General features: G+C 39.2%; 1 protein-coding gene across 1 annotated transcript in view; it reads right to left on the reverse strand.

The window, feature by feature from the left end:
- Positions 1-13,614, reverse strand: part of ppp2r5a (protein phosphatase 2, regulatory subunit B', alpha isoform) — a 36,432-nt gene that overhangs the window by 14,618 nt on the left and 8,200 nt on the right. Inside the window, exons 2-3 of the mRNA XM_072687434.1 lie at positions 5,136-5,332; positions 502-603 (exon numbers count right to left, since the gene is read on the reverse strand). Of these exons, the coding sequence (XP_072543535.1) occupies positions 502-603; positions 5,136-5,332 (299 nt within the window). The remainder of the gene's footprint in view (positions 1-501; positions 604-5,135; positions 5,333-13,614) is intronic.

Consider the following 13,614-nt stretch of genomic DNA (forward strand, 5'->3'; position numbering starts at 1 on the left):
GCAGAATACCTAATGCCAGGCATGGCCTAGTGGCTTATAAAGACCTCCAGGATTGAGCTGCGGAGCAGTGGAATTGTGTTCTCAGGGATGATAGTGCTCTATGCAATACTTTAAGAGTTGGGGTGGTGATCATCTTGTTGATGAATGCTATTAAATCCTCACAGCAGTGCTCCAATATCAGTCTTCGCTGGACAGTAGAGACTCTTGATTTGGGATCACCAAATCACAAAAAGCCAACATTTATTGATGAATGGTCCAACTAAATTAAATTGAAAGTCAGGAATCTGTTTTTTATTCTCCTGTACAAATCTCTCATTTTGTTTAGAAGCACGAACTGTGCTGCAGGGGTATTTAAAATTACTATTTATAAAAATACACCATATTTAAATTTTCTTTCTTGCATGATGTGGATTCAAATCAGCAATCCTAAGATCATAGCAGCAGCGCCCTAGTTCACTGGAAGTGGTTCACGAATACACTTTTAAAAAAAAGTCTGTGTACCTGCATGTGTGGCCACGAGGCTTCCAGCGACGGTTCATCTTCCTCTGGGTCAAAATCAGGGTTTTCACTCGGCGGCAAAGTTCTGAACAAGTTGGTGCTGATCTGGGAACAAACAGCATAACCGTTACCATGGAGGAACATTAGCTCATACTCTAGATTTCACTCTAGATTTCCAAAGCTAAACATAACACATGACACAAATAACACAACGATAAACGTAGTGAAGGGGGGGGGGGGGGGTCAATGGATGAGTTATAAACTCTTCAGGAAAAAAAACGCCCAGTGGTCATACCACAAGCCATGCCCCCTCCCACCCATTTTTTCCCTTGTTTACTTTTGGTCACCAAATTTCAATCAACGTTTCAGTATTATAATAAACAATAACAAAATACTGATTCTGCAGGTGACTGTCTAATGACTAACCACACACACCTGCAGGTTTAGCTTAAAAGTTAGTTAGATTTGATTCAGGAATGTCTAATTATATAATTTATAATTTTAAGATATTAAGAGAGAAACATTCTTAACCTGGCACTCTGGGAAACTCAAACACAGCCATGTCCATTTGGTCAAAAAGTTGAAAGGTGTGAGCGAGTGTGAGGGGGGGGGGGGGGGGGGGGGGCAACAGATGAGCTACAGTCTGAAACTGAACACCTGTATTTGAGCTATAAGGACTTTCTGATGAAGTGGCCAGTGGGTGGAAGAAGAAGGGATTTCAATATACAGGGATGGACACAGCCTGTAAAATCTGAACATGCATCGCTTGTGGAAATGCTGTTAATAATTCTAAGCAGAATAACCAGCATCTCACAGCCGGTTAAACACTCAGCCTCAGTCAAAACTGTGATGCTGGAGAAAGAGCTTCTGGGAAGGTTATCGCCATGACAACCTTAACCTATTTTTAGCAGCCGGAAATGAGAGGCACACAATGACACCTGAGAGGGGTTATGTATGCAAAATAGCAAGGCGAAAAATATCCAGCTCCAAAAATCCATTTTTAAGACAGCGCATGTGTGTGTGTGTTTGTATGCGTGTCTGTGCACAATGGGGTTGTAGGTGCCAGAGTAAGAAAACGAGAGAGAGAGAAAATTGTCTCCAAAATCAAACGCTGTTACCTATTCAGAAGAGAGTCAGCAACCTAATGGACATGTCCAACAGTCAAGGACAGCAACGATTACCAATAACCAGCAATCCCTGTGTGTCACCACACATCTCCTTCATAGAGGATAAGCACCCCGCTGTTCGTGTGCATGTGCGTGTGAGAGTAATCGGCGTTTCCCTGCGCATTGCCCCGAGTGTAGACATTGAGGAATGGTGAGTCAGGCTCACAGCAGAAATGTGGGTCAGAGAGTGCCCTCATTCAGCACTGGACTAACATTAGGTAATAAGATGTACAAATCCACTGATGCAACAATAATTACTAATAATAATGTAAATAATCCAGAGCTGGGCGATAAGACATTGGCAATGCCTGGTTCATAACCACATCTGGCTTTGAGGCATGGCTTTTTTTTTTTTTTTAAACAGCTTCTATAATAATGCTAAATTATATTTCCATACAAAATCATATACCCTATGCAAAGCTTGTGGAGCTGGCCTCATCTCACTCACCTTCAGCAAGGGGGAGCTATTATCACTCAAGTAGTTTTATTATACATTATTAAAGGGAAGGAATCAGCCAACACAAACTTCAAAACCATGAAATAGATTACTATACTAGTTTAATTACACATGATAAACTATAGATCAATTCATTCTTAAAATATAATATGTAACCAAGCCAGTACATATTTGACCGCCCATCATCCTACCTTAAAAGAATTATGAAGATCATTTGAAATGACCAAACTGTTATGTATGTTGTCAAAGGCTTGCAGTGTCTTTTTAGAAATGGATTGTTCTAAAAGTATAAGTGAGTGTATGCTCATACAATTTTGGCAAAATAGCTTTGTGTTTTCATTTGCACACATCAGCAGCAGGAGGATGTTGTAGCCCTGAGACTGCCAGTACAACGCAACAATATCAGCACTGGCTTCTATCACACTTCCTGCAGCTGTAAACAGTCAACTGAGGGCATCAGAAAAGCAACATTTACAGTTAAATACACTGTGGGTTCTATGAACTCTGGATTTATACAGTTCCATGTGGGGCATATTAGGCCCAGTGTTCAGTACTATGGTGCAGGGAAACCATGATATTCTGTTAAAAGGTGAGAAAGGCTGAGAAGCCCTCAGTTTAGAAATTTTTAGTGTATAAAAGGTTTCTTCTTTTGACTACATGAGACATAATTCAGGCTGCTGTTGCAGTTTCGTCAAAAATATACGTGCTAAAATTAGTCCAGGTTTATATGTAATGTCAAAAGCCACATCAGCAAGTCTATTAAATATTACCGAACAACTCCACATGGTTTAAAGCCCTGTTGTTGTGTTGGCTGGAACATTACATGTTAGTGTTGAATTGTGTGAGGATTTCTGAAGATTTATAATCTTCATTGCAGACATAATAAATCTAGTAAACCCACTGCAGGACAGACTGTAACATCAGCCATTTCCAAAAACCATGTCTAATCTACTGCTGCTTTTCTCCACAGTTATATTGCCTTCTGGCTACAAACTTGGACTCTCTGTATCCTTTCTTTTGTTCTCCAAATTATGGGACATACTGGGACATGGGACGTACTGGAAACTGGAAATTTGGCTGTTCCTATACAGGTCACCCAAATTTCCATTTTAAACAGCACTTTACCAATAAAAGTGCATTATAGTAATCCACTACTTGTAAACCAAAACCACTTACTTATTGTTTACGCACTGTGACGTCTGTGTGTTTTGTGAGTAACTTGGGCTGCTGAGTGAGTAGACAGAAAACTGCATGACCGCACTCTCTTCAGAAACTCCCTCAGATGCAGAAGTTCTGCATGTAAAGCCTACCATAATAGGAATTGTTGTGTTATGTGACATACCAGCAGCACTCCATGACTGACAAAGCTTTGTTTGCTGCTAACTGACAGCTTCTTCAGGCACAGACGCACCAAGGACACAGCACTCAGCAGTTCATTAGCTCCTTAAAACCACCGGCTTATTATTCTGTTATGAAATAGAAGTCTTTAGTAATGACTGAATAATTCAGCACCTACTATTAATTATTCAACATTTACCATCAATTGATCAATACCTACTATGTATTATTCAGTCTAAACTGAAACATTCAGTATCTTCTATGACTTGTTAGACCTGTGAATTATACTATGGTGAGGCGTTTCATCATAAATTGCCACCAGCAATACAAGCCATACCTCAATTTCTACTTGTTCAGGGATGCAAGATCTCGGTGATGAAATGTCCATTAAAATTCAATTAGATTTTGGTTCTGGATATTATTATATTATTATTAGCTTTTAGAGATCTGAAACTGCACACAATTTGACACAACTAGTTACAATTACAAAACATGTAATAGGAATTGTACTCACTATATAGATTATTTATTAGTCAGAATTAAAATTAATTGTGGCACTCTGTAATTGAACTTTTTAACTAGTAAAAATGTAAATCGCAGATTAAACCAAAAGACATTCCATGTAAATGAGTGGTAGCATATGACCATTATTTTTTTATCCTGTATTATTTCACTTGACTAGTCACAATTATAATATGGTAATACTGTAATATTATAATACGGTAATTTGACTAGTCAATGTTTTTATTTATTTGTTATTACTAGTAAAAAGTACATAATTGATATAGTAAGAATTTCTACTAGAAAAACTGCATTACAGAGATCCTGAATTTGAGTATTTACTAGTACAAAGTCATGACTTGCATCACCGACCCATATTAGGCAAACACTGCTTGTCATCTTATAGTATCTTATAGAAGTAAAGGACATGGTGTTTGTCTTACAAGATTCAGTCAGTATTCAGACAAAACGTTCTGTGGAAGTAAACCACATACTGTTCATTTAAATGAGTTTGAGCAGAGGTTTCTACAATAAACAGTGAAGTAAGTCGGTTCTCTTAAGCGACTGACGAGAACTGACTAGAGCCAACAGCACAAAATAACCACCGATGCTCACCGGCAGCCTGACAGCGGTTGACAGTCAGCATGGTTTGCCAGAGGCTTAAAGGAGACTTCAGCTCTATCTGATCAATCAGAGTATGTAAATATCTAAATTATATGCCAAATGCCTTAAGACCACAACCTTGATCATAAAACCATATACTTAGCATTTGTTTTCTTTTAAACATTTACCTACTCCACCTTCCCAACAGAATTCACAAGCCATCATTTTTGCTAAAAGAAAAACATCCCAGGGGAGGAGGACTGCTGAATGATTATGGGTCAAATGGTTGGACAAAATTAATTAGAATTAATTAATTGATGCACAAATTCACTGCATCTAACAAACATGCTTTATATCATGCTATGGTACCTTAAATAAGTTAGTAAACATATGCGTGTGATCATTATAAGCAATATACTGTCATGTTGGCTTGTTCTTATTTTTCTTTTACTTTTGTGAGCTACGGAGTATCCAGACTTCTGTTCTCAGCATTTTCAGATATACTGATAGGTATACAGCAATTGACACAATATGACCGCAGTAAGATTTCCATCCATATTGTGCAGCCCTACCATGTTGATGATTTCAGGGTAGGCAGAGTCCACCAGTATGCCTCGGTTAGTGGACACATACTCCACCAGCTCATTTAGAGTGGCCCGCTTGATCTCTTTACTCTTCAGGTCAGTGACTGTGTCGAGGAAGTCAAAGAGCATGCAGCACTGCTGGAGCTTCTGCATGAACAGCTCCTGCTGCTCTGTAGATGGAGCATCTAAACACAAACCAGAACACAGTTAATTCAGCAGAGTCTACTTCGTCATTTCTTTTAGCCACAGATGTGGAAGTGGAATATTGATTTCGAGGTTACTGTGGTACATTTAACACACTGCAGAAGACAAAAGTGGAAACAGAGGAGATGATAACCACACCATATGAGCTACACAGACTCTCTGCACACCATGATGAAAAAAAAAGGGTTTTATTAAGTAGGGGTTCTCAAGTTTTCGCACCCAGGGACATTTTCCTACATTGGGGGTAAAAGAGAGGAAGAGAGGGGGGGAGAAAAAAAAAAAAAAAAAAACCACCAACACACCAACCAACACACCATGCCAACCAACACACCAACCAACACACCATGCCAACCAACACGCCAACCAACACACCATGCCAACCAACACACCAACCAACACACCAACCAACACACCAACCAACACACCAACCAACACACCATGCCACCCAACAAGTTTGTGAATTTAAGCAGCAGTTTAAAGGACATACATATTAGTCAAATAAATATCATGTCTATTAGATGCAGGCACGATTAGTAATGAGTGGAGTGAGATATATAAGATATATATGTATAAATATATAAAGGTTACTGGTGTAAGTCAGGGTGTTTGTCTGCACCCAGATGTAGCTGGGCAAGCTTCATGGCCTCATTTGCTAAAACCTGAAGACAGATTATAGGCTGGACTGCTGCCACTGTTCTCCCTACAACCAGCCTTTTAACAGTGGAAATGTATTTGACGTACACACGTTCATATATTCTTTCAATAATGCCACAGAATAACTACTTTTGCTTCCACAAAGAAGAGTTGTGTGTGTGAATAACCTTTAAATTGGTAAACAACCAAAAAAAGGCTGGGAAATGAGCCATTTCCAAAAGTGTTATTCACTAGTCTTTACTTGTTAAATGTACATCTTCTAAATTCACATAAACCCAGGCAACTAGTGAAAGCTCTATGGTCACAGCTGGTAAAATGCGGCAGCAATGGGAGAACATGGTTTTGTCGACACTAGAGAGTAGCACATCACCACCAGGCTAGTAATGGGAATACAGGTTGCTATTATTTTGTAGTTGAGAAAGCCAAACTCAGGAATGCAAATGGGTGCACGGTTAAAAGCTAACCTCTTTAGCAAGCTAATGCAGAGGGGACAGCAGACTGGGAAATAATTACTAAAACAGATTAGTAAACAGTATTTTTTGTAACAATGTTAAAACTATGCTATATGTGGCTTCTCGGATACATCTGATCCATCATGGCGCTACAAACCAGCCAGAAGGCATTTTTTATTCCAGACGGTCATAGACTTACTTATGTATCAAAGAACTTCAATACTCAATAAATGCATAATTCTGCAACCTTAAAGTAACATCTGATAGGCTTCTCACATATGAAAAAAATCTAAAGCTAAAGAACCATGTATTCAAAGGTTTGTCTGTTTTGCAAGCATGTATTGAAAGAAGCTTCCAGAAACATGATGACAACTTGAATATTTTTATGTGTTCACATACAAATCAGGATCTAGTTTCCTAGATCTAGACTGAAGACTATGCCTTGACACTCATTCAGTCCAAGACTAGGACTAAATCAGTCTTGATAATCCAGCAGCATTTTTTATTTCTGGCCATAATATTGTTTAAATAAAGGAAAGCATGTCTATATTCTGTTTGCACATCTTTCCTTATACATATGTGCAATGTATTACACAATATATTAACACAGCAAGTTCCTGTAATGCTTGCTATTATTGGTGTTTTGTCTGTAGTATTTCCAACAAACATCTGCAAATGGTTCTGCTTTCCTCTGCACCTGCAGCACCATCTGCCTACAGCACCTGTTTACTACTATGGACACAGTTTCTGTTTCTTCTCAAAAAGCTTGTCCTGCCATGGTCAGGCTTGGCTTGCTCATTGTGGCCCAGAGCACTATAAATCTGCTGTGTGACTCAGCCATGGAAAGCGCTGCACCAGTAAAGTTCAACTGCATTAAACATAACAGACTTTTATACACTGTAAAGATTGGCAGCACTGCTACCACACAACCCAGCGCTGGAACAAACCAATTAGTGCAGACATATTAGATAAGTTCAGGCCTGTGGACACCCATCGATCGCGCTGATCAATATTCTTATTCATAATCCTGTTTGTCTTTAGGCCATCATTCAGCCAGCGTCACGGACACGGCTCAGGGTTATATAAGCCCTTTCCATTTCAGTCACAGCAGGACGCTGAGCCAGTGGGTAATGTTCAGTGAGCTGGACGATTGGCTGCACCGCCGTGTGCCAAAGGAAAGGAAATATACTGTGACAAAGTACAGAGCTCAGTATGATATGCTTGTTCTGTTCTATCTCTCTTTGCATTTAGAGAAAATACTTTGTTTTTTGTATTGCTTTATTGTAGAAGTCCAGCTGTTAAGAATTCAGACAGATGTGTACACTGCCTGTAAGACACCGAGCTTTTCAAAACAGCCCACTGGGCTAAAGGATAGAAGGGCTACTGCAGCAAGTGACGGAAATGTTTAAATGATGGTAACCGGGGGAATGCGTCACAGCACACCTAGTACAGCATAGCTGCAGGCAGGTCAGAGTGCCTATGCTAACCCCAGTCCACAGACAAAATTGTCTTGGACAGGACACTCAAGAATGAGCTAGACCTCAGGACGATGGAAGATTATGGCCTTGTCGATCAGTGCTGTGTCTTTTTACATCACATACAGTGTTCTCCATAAGGTTTGGGACAAAGACATATTCTCTTTGATCTGCCCTTGATCAGTACTGCAAAAATGGTGGAAAACTTGAAGAAATGAAAAAGCACACAATTTTCGTGCCACAATTTCCAAGAGGTGGGACATTTACGGTCGACATCACCACATAGCCTGGTTATACTGTTCCATTTGTGTGACCTACAGGCTATTAAGATGGAGTTTTCACAGGACGATCCAACAGAGGTCCGCTGAGGTCAGCTGCCGTCTAGGCTTTAAAACGCATTTAACGTTGAACATTTGGCTTCTGAGAGGTTTATGATTACTCCAGTGTTTTCTATTACTTCATTAGTGCAGGTATAAGATACCTCAGCTTGCTTCCAAGCTTTCAAAAACTTTGGTATCTGTAGGTCCATCAAAATGAGGACAAGAGCTGTACCAATAAATTAATAGAAGATATTATGAGGCTGAAAAACAAGAGTAAAACAATTAGAGTCCTCAGGATTACCAAAAATTAACAGTGTGGAAGATCATTAGGAAGAAAGAACACACTAGTGAGCTCCTTAATCTCATAGTGACTGGTAGGCCAAGGAAGACCTGCCCTTGAGCCAGCAAGAGCAAAGTATGGACTGCCCACGATGCAAAGAATAGATCCTCATCTGTGGAACATGGTTGGATGCCATGGCTTAGGCATGTATGGTTGCCACAGGTATTGGCACACTTATCTTCATTGGTAATGTAACTGCTGAAGGCAGTGGCACAGTCAGTTTTAACTGTATAGGGACATCTTATTTGCTCACGTTCCAGTAAATGCCTCCAAACTCTTCAGGCAGAGCTTCACCCTACACCATGATAAATAACCCCAAACATACTACTAAGAGACAGTTTAAAAAAAAAAAAAAAAAAAAAAAAAGTAAACTAAAAAGTAAACTTTAATGGTAAAGCCATCCACCAGATTAAAAACTCAAATTTAACTTAAACTTCAAAATTTAAGGGAACAAGGCCTTGAAAGAAAAAACAGGAGCTGAAGATGACTACATTAGAGGCTTTGGAAACCAGAGAGCCCGAGAGAAGATGCACAGCACCTGCTGAAGTCTATGAATGGTGGACTCCAAGCAGCCACTGCATGCAAGAGATATGCAGCAAAAAGTACTAAACATTTTCTGGTTTTCAGACATTACAAAAATAAAAACACTTAAAACTATAAACAGACTTTACTTATATGAGGTGACAGAACATGAAAGTCTCAGTCCAGCTTTAAAGTTAGGCAGACCAAGGCCATATTAGGTCAGAGTTAAGTGTAGTGTAGCGTGCAGCTGGCGCATCTCCACAAAATCAAACACCATCAATACTTTCAGTCTGAACTCTGATATACAGACACTTCATCAATGACCTTTACCCATCAGGCACATAATCAGAGGGATGGAAAAAAAAAAAAGCTGTTATTTAATGCTAAAAAAAACCTGCCATGACCTTGGCCATGAACACGCACAAGTGCTGTTGATTTACAGTACGTTCTTCTGTTGTGCTTATTTAACTATTTGGTGTAATACTTTTCTGTGAGGGAGCTTTTAGATGCATAGTCAGACTTCCGCTTGCATTCACCATCACTGTGAACTTTTTCGGCATGGTAAGTTTGTTTTCATCTTAAGTATTTACTTCTATCACATAACCAAAAACCATGTTAGCATCTTGAAGGGTGAATTTTTAAAGGGGTCATTCACATCCCGTACACATCCAAACGGTTTGAGGATTCAGACATACAGTTGGCACCATGCTTATTAATTGGGTATTAGCCTTCATTACTCGTTTACTACATTAGCCACATAGCTCCAGAGCAAAACTAAAGAAACCAAACATTGTGAGTGATAAACTACCTTTGGGATACCTTTTTTTCTTCTTAATTTAGGCTTAAATGAATCTTGCACTTCTCTCTTCTTAGAGCCCTTATCTTTAAGTTCTTTAGGAAGAGCTTTAGTTAACTTGATATCTCCCCTCGAATGCATGGTCAATGATGTGCTTGAAAAGCTGGATCTCTGTGTGCGCACGCATGCACGTGTGCAACCTGCTCGATCTCCTCACACTCCTGGTTTCCAATAACAAAACTTCAACACTCCATTAACAGCTGCAGGCCTTCAGCTGAGCACAGCAACCAGAGTAACCAGAGACAACAGTGCTAACAACACACCGATACAGGGCCTGTTAGTGCTGCCACTTACAATAGCGCTCCATTTCTCCACAAAAAAAAAAACGACTTTATTAGAGGTGGTCCTAATAACGAGTCAGGTTGACACACAAGCTGGCTAATAAAAACAGGCCAGGGATTTTGTTGGCTTGGGTTAGCTTTTTTTGCTCGCCAAGTTTCTGTGATCCTACAAAGTGAAACTGTAGGAACGCAGTTCTGTTACAGGTATTAGGAAGGGAACGACCACCTAGGTCTGAGGTTTGACTGGTGAGGGTACCGCATACACATGAAGTCAAAAAATCAAATCAAATCAAATTTTATTTGTCACATACATAGTCATACACAGTATAACTTGCAGTGAAATGCTTTTTTGACAGTCTGCTCACATCAAGCTATACAATAAAAATCTACATTTAAACTTAACTAAACCTTAACTTAATGAAATTAAGTTAAGCCCAGGATTTTTCTACACACTGCATTCGTTCGATCTTGTTTGTCCAGTTCGACAACTAACTACATAAAAAGAAGTATTTTAGTACCTAAAAAGAAAAGACCACCCAATTTACAAAAACGGAGGAAATATGGTGCAATATTCATAAGACATTGGTTTTCATTTGCTGTTCAGAGCGGCACCCAATTAAAGCTGGAACTGGGTTAGCGGACACAGTGCACCACCACTGCCCAGGATTTTTTTACACACTGCATTCGTTCGAGCTTGTTTGTCCAGTTCGACAACTAACTACATAAAAATAACATGCTATATAATACATACTGACGTTCAATAAATCATTTGTGTTATGATTAATAATTAACAACAATAAACAAAAAATGAAGTTCGAAACAGTAGGATGTGGTTGCTAAGCAACATCACAGTCGAAGATCATTTCATGAACAGCAAAAAAGACTTCAAATTCAGCTGATGTCTGTGGGTCGTTTAGAGTATATCAAGTACAAGGTTGTGGGGATGGGGGTGGTATGGGTGTTCAACATACCCACACACCGCTGCCCATTTCCCAGGGTGATGTTAACCGGATATCACTCTGTCTCTTACACACAGCTGCTGCACTACACACTGCTTTTTCCACTGGTTGAAAGGACAGAGCCACACACACACACACACACACACACACACACACACACACACACACACACACACACACACACACACACACACACACACACACAGCTGAGAGAAGCTCACTGCAGAGCTAATAATACACTTTATGTAAGGGAGCTGGAAGTCTGGGTGAAGGAGGCCAGAATACTGACAGATTATATACAGACACTGCATCATATAAATAGAACACTATATTTGTGAGCTCCTCCACTCACTCTTGTATTGCTTCAGCTGAGTAATGCACTTCCTACACTTAAACCTCACCTTAAAGGAATACTGCAGTTCATTAAACCCCAAAATGTGGCTCAACCCATTTAAAACGCAATCAGATCTTCATTCATTTGGAACCGATCATTACCATGGTGTGACTTTCATGCTGTCTCCCCAGTGTGGGAATAATAAAGAATTATCTTATCTTACTTTAATCTATAGGTACACAACTATAGATTTGAACTAGGGCTTTTACTATAGTAAAAATACTATATATACTATATTTCGCGATACACAATATTTATCACAATACATTGTAATCACACACTAAAAATATCAGTAGCGACAGATCCTTAAAAACTACAATTTAGATACTCTCCCATGCTGAGTACAGTAATTTATATTTATCTGCTGCTCTTCATCTAATTAAACCAGTCTAATTACACTGTTAGTAATGAAGCCTGCAGCTGATCAGTGTTTAAGCACTAACAGTATCCTCCATATGATAAAGCATATTATCATAACAAAATTTATCACTATACGATAAAATATTGTTATATTAATTTGACACGCGCACACAGAGAGAGAGAGAGAGAGAGAGAGAGAGAGAGAGAGAGAGAGAGAGAGAGAGAGAGAGAGAGAGAGAGAGAGAGAGAGAGAGAGAGAGAGAAGCACTTGTTTGAATGAAGAGGCCTTCAACATAAAAGAAAACCGTGACGCTTTGATATTATGAAACACGTTCATTCATTCTCCAGTATTCAAGCCCACTCACACACCCCCTCCACACAGACAGACAGACAGACACACCTGAACATACTTTAGAGTCACCTAAACATTCTGCTCCTCTGCAGTTCAATAAAAATCTTCACATGATTCAAATCTCCAACAAATCTAAACATCTGTCCAATACAGATTTTTTTTTAAAGCAAATCTCTATTGTCAGACATGTGACAATGAAACCATGACATATCCCTAAAAATCATTTGATTTTTAAACCTAAACATTACTTTACAAGAGCAATGCAGGTATATGGAGAGAATAATGAAAATAAGAAAACAGAAAGCAAAACAATATCCTTAGTTATTTATGTATATAATATGTAATATAATACTATAGCCCACTAACTCAGGTCTGTAGATTACCAATATACCAACATCTAACTGGAATGTTTGGGCTCATCAGAAAGTGTGCTTCTATATGGGTTTTTTTTTTTTTTTCAGTTGACATTCAGTTCCCGCATAGCAACCGTTTTTTTTGGTCTTTTGCGGGAAAAGGGTTTATGCACGCCTCTTCCATTATCTTGATGCTTGCACACTAGCAAATCAAGTAACAAGTGGGATACCAAAGCAACCACCAAGTAACACCCTACAAACAACTCCATAGAAATGTAATTCTGAGATACTTTTTTTTTTTTTTTTTTTTAATACACCTCTGTTGCATGCAAAATCTCTTTATCTATACAAGAATGCAAGAGCAACTCAATCATACCAGCCTAGCAGGACTCGCCAGCACCTCACAAATCCTGTCAAATTCCTCAACTGCACGGGTAATGGCCAAAACAGACCTAAAGACAGCAGGAAGCTGAAGAACATTTTCTAACCTACAACAAACATTTATCCCACCATTTTCAAAGGGGGGGGGGGGGGCGCTGGTGACCGTAGGGTTTGTTTCTGTTGCCATGGTAACCCTGGTGCCTATGTCTTTACATGCTCCTGATCAAGCAGAGGAGTTTTTGTAGTCGTTTTCAAATCTGAGCACTGGATGTTCCTGAGTTAGCCAGAAAACAGTGGGTCATACTGTGTCAGAAACCACACAGCCAAATCTATTAGATCACCAAACACTTTAATCTAGTTTTAGATGTGCAGTTAGCATTATGCTAATTGGTGGGGCGTAAACTTCTATTACTAGTTAGCTACATTAGCCTCATAGCTCCAGCATCAAGCTAAAAGACTTAACTTCAGACCCTCAAACATGACTTTGCTGATCCACTACATTCAGGAAAGAGAAAAACTGCAAGTCAAGATTATTTTTATTTTTTTGGCAAACTGTTTCTTTAA

The sequence above is a fragment of the Salminus brasiliensis genome, chromosome 1 (genome assembly GCF_030463535.1).
Source record: "Salminus brasiliensis chromosome 1, fSalBra1.hap2, whole genome shotgun sequence".
In the NCBI taxonomy this organism is placed as follows: domain Eukaryota; kingdom Metazoa; phylum Chordata; class Actinopteri; order Characiformes; family Bryconidae; genus Salminus; species Salminus brasiliensis.